The sequence below is a fragment of the Diabrotica virgifera genome, chromosome 3 (assembly GCF_917563875.1).
Source record: "Diabrotica virgifera virgifera chromosome 3, PGI_DIABVI_V3a".
Taxonomy (NCBI): domain Eukaryota; kingdom Metazoa; phylum Arthropoda; class Insecta; order Coleoptera; family Chrysomelidae; genus Diabrotica; species Diabrotica virgifera.
The window spans coordinates 85862677-85866216 of record NC_065445.1 but is presented as its reverse complement, the minus strand read 5'-3'; the positions used below and the strand labels follow the sequence as shown (position 1 = coordinate 85866216).

General features: G+C 35.8%; 1 protein-coding gene across 1 annotated transcript; it reads right to left on the bottom strand.

The window, feature by feature from the left end:
- Window positions 1–241: 241 nt before the first annotated feature.
- LOC126881907 (zinc finger MYM-type protein 5-like) lies at window positions 242–2768 on the bottom strand. The gene is made up of 2 exons (XM_050646634.1): window positions 1489–2768; window positions 242–996 (listed from the first exon to the last, which is right to left on the bottom strand). The coding sequence occupies exons 1-2, from the start codon at window positions 1508–1510 to the stop codon at window positions 242–244; spliced, it is 777 nt and encodes a 258-aa protein (XP_050502591.1). The 5' UTR covers window positions 1511–2768.
- Window positions 2769–3540: the final 772 nt, after the last annotated feature.

Here is a 3540-nt window from a genome sequence, read left to right as displayed (position 1 = left end):
ACAATGTTTTAATTCCAAATTGTGCTTCTCCAATTTAGAAATTACAGCATTTTCCATATCTTCAGATTTATGTCCCACATTTGGCAAAAAGCCAACGAAGCGCTCTACTGGTTTTCCATTTTCTGTAACATATCTGATGATTACGGATAATTGATCAATATGTGCCATGTCGGGTGTTGAGTCAATTATAATTGAATAGTATTTTGACTTTCCAATTTCGGACATAATGTGATTCAGAACCTCAGTCGACATTGTCGATAAATTCTTCACATATTGTAGATGAGAGGTATGACGTTTTACCACTTCCCGGATTTCCGTGCTGAGATACATGCGTGGCTAAAAACGGATCAAATTCCGCTATGAGCTCCAGACACATCATGAAGTTTCCGTTGTTTGGATTGCCGAATTTTTCAACTGTTCCTCTAAACGGTAAACCTCTGGAAGCCAATTTTTTAGTCACTGCAACCACCCGCTTTAACACTTTTCGCCAGTAATCTTCTTCGAGTCTTATTTGCTGACACAGCAATGAATCAATTTGGTTTTGCTTTTGTTGACGCCGCAATAAGGTTACTTGGGATTTGGCGTGTTCGTGGGAGTTTTCATGTAAATTCAAAATTTTATTTACATTACTCCAATCATTTACGCCATCAGTGGCCATTTTTGAGGTTCCTCCGAAAAGACGACATGGAATGCAAAACAGGGATTTCTTTGATGGTGAATATATTAAGTATCTACGAGGTTGTTCTTCCTCATTGGCAAGTTTCCGACGGAAAACGTTCTTAGTAAGATACCGTGTCTTATTGCCAATAACAGTTTTTGTTAGTGAAAAATCCTCATCTGTATTTTGGCATATTTCATTTGGTAAGGACAACAAATAATCGATAGTAGCATCGTTGGCCTTCCGTTCGGCAGGGTCGTTACTGATAACTGCTTGTAAACATTGTGGATTTACTGAAGCTGATGCACATGCAGATGCTTCTATTTTAGATTCTGACCCTAGAACAATAAAATATGCGAATATGCCTCTAAACTAAAAATTTGCATTTTGATAATCGAAGATGGTATAATATTGTAAAACTTTCATAAATAAAATTTTACATCAAACATTTTTTTGTAACTCTACTAATTAAGGATTTATGAAGTCATTTCAAAATTGTAATTTTTTTATTTTCCCCCATATCATAAACGAGATGGTAATTTTAAAATTTGTGTTTACCGTTTTAAAGTTACCCCCAATGATTTTTTTTATAGGACTAACAATTATTAACAGTTACGTACGAAGAAACGAGGATACCATATAAGTGTCGAAAATTGAGAAAATGATGTTTCATTTCAGCCCAAAATATACAGGGCAATCAGAATCAGGGCATTCCATTTAAATGAAAATTTAAAATATGCCAAAGAGCCAAAGAGATGCCCAAAGAGTCAAAGAGTAGCAATGTAGTTAAAAAACACATTTATTCACATAATGACATAATCGATACTCACTCTCACTTGGCTCCGTGTCCATCGCTTCCGCATTATCTGGTGGTATAGGTACAGCAGACACAGCAGTAACAGTCTCCGATTCCGAATCCGAATCATGTGTTTGCGCTTTGGAAGTTGTAGTTGTAGGTTTAATTAAAAAATAGTTGTTTAATTTTTTTGTTTTGTCTAAAACTGCATGAAGTTTTCTCCGCTTTTCCTCAGCAAGCGTCTTGTATAGGGCTTTTCATCGACTGTCATTTGTTTCGAGCTTCTGTCATGCGTCACATAATATTAATATATCTACGCCATACGTCTTTGGTTTGTATCATTGGTATATATCAATAACGTATGACGTAGATATATTAATATTATGTGACACATGACAGAAGCTCGAAACAAATGACTGTGAATGAAAAACCCTATTGCGCTCCACTTAATCGTTTTCGGCCGTCACTCATAGTGTTGAAAATTTTGCGACACTGGACTCGACACTTTAAACAGTTTAAACTAACTGACTGGGATGAACAATATTGAATATTGTTACGACTTTTACCCGTCGTATTTTCCGTGGGTTCTTCGTTCTTCAATAAACCAACAACTCACTTTAAAACTTTAAACTACTACTTTATTTCAACAAGTCCACTTATAAGTATAACAATACTTGCACTATTTACCTACTAATATTTACAGATTTCTAATACTCAATACTCTTCACTCTTCTACTTCTTTACAAATAATAACTAATAACACTTACTTAACACTATCTCACTACTAAAACCACTCTGTCTAGCCAATCTGTCTGCTAGTCACTCTCTCACTCATATCTTCAACTGTCTGGTGATAGCACACAGCACACAGCTGTAACTGTTCGCTTTATATACCTACCGGCAGGGTTTCCTGAATGTTCTAGGAATTTCCAGTAGTTAAGTAGTTTACTAGAAAAATCGAGACGTTCACTTACGACTTCCTTTGACTACTATCAGTAGCGCGGCTCTTATCTAAAGCGGCTTCTTTGCGGCAGATAAGCGGTATCCTTTTGTTACAGTCAGATAAAATAATCATTCCCAACAATTGTACTTCTGCCCGACCATGTTACGGCGGGGCGGAGACTTTAGATTTCATTGGAAACCTACCAAACATTCATTCATTTTTAGCTGTATTATACGTAAAATAGATTTTGGGTGATGGCCCCGTATATAATTTCAGTTTAAGAGTTTTCCTGATAATTGTTTGAAATTTTGCCGCCTCCCCAGTTTTGCCGCCTTACGCCTAGGCGTAATTTGCGTAATGGGAAATACGGCACTGACCATTATAGGTAAATTTTAACACATAACGATTAGATGTTCGAAGTTGCGCCATGGTACGAATGTATTTTATGGGAATTTGAAATTCCAGATATTTCTGTACTGAGGTATCTACGGATAAATGTTTGTAAATAGTTGAGAATGTTGACATGGAAACTGCTTGAACGTCATCTTGATGAAGCATGTCCATATACTTTTTTAACATGATTCTCTTGTTTCTTAATAGCCAATTAGAGATATTTTCATCCCAAGAAAATTCATAGTCTAATATTTGAAAATATTGCTTAAGCTGTGAGACCCAATTGTATCTGTTCGTATTTATTTAATTATTTGCTGAAGAAATTTGAAGCTGACGCAGGAAACAAATACGAGGAAGTCTTAAATAATTCATTTGCGATAGCTTGATGAGCCAATTTAAAGTTAGCTTGAAAATAGCAAAATATATTTTTACTCTTCCTGTCTCCAACCTAACAGCATAATCAGGTGTATTGATACTGAGATGTAAAAGTTTTTTAAAGAAAGTTATTTGTATTCTTTCTAACTGGTCAGCATATCTCATTCCCCAAACGGGCACACAGTTCATAACAAGGCTTTGAACTAGCGAATCGAAAAGTTGCACACGAGATGTCCAAGAATTCATTTTGGTTTTAGCCATTAAACCTATCACGTTACCAATTGCGTGTTTTGCTCTTTCACTGTTGTATCGGCCATTGCTTTAAAAAGTGATGTTGTGGTTAGGGTGACTCCAAGATATACAAATTTGTTAACT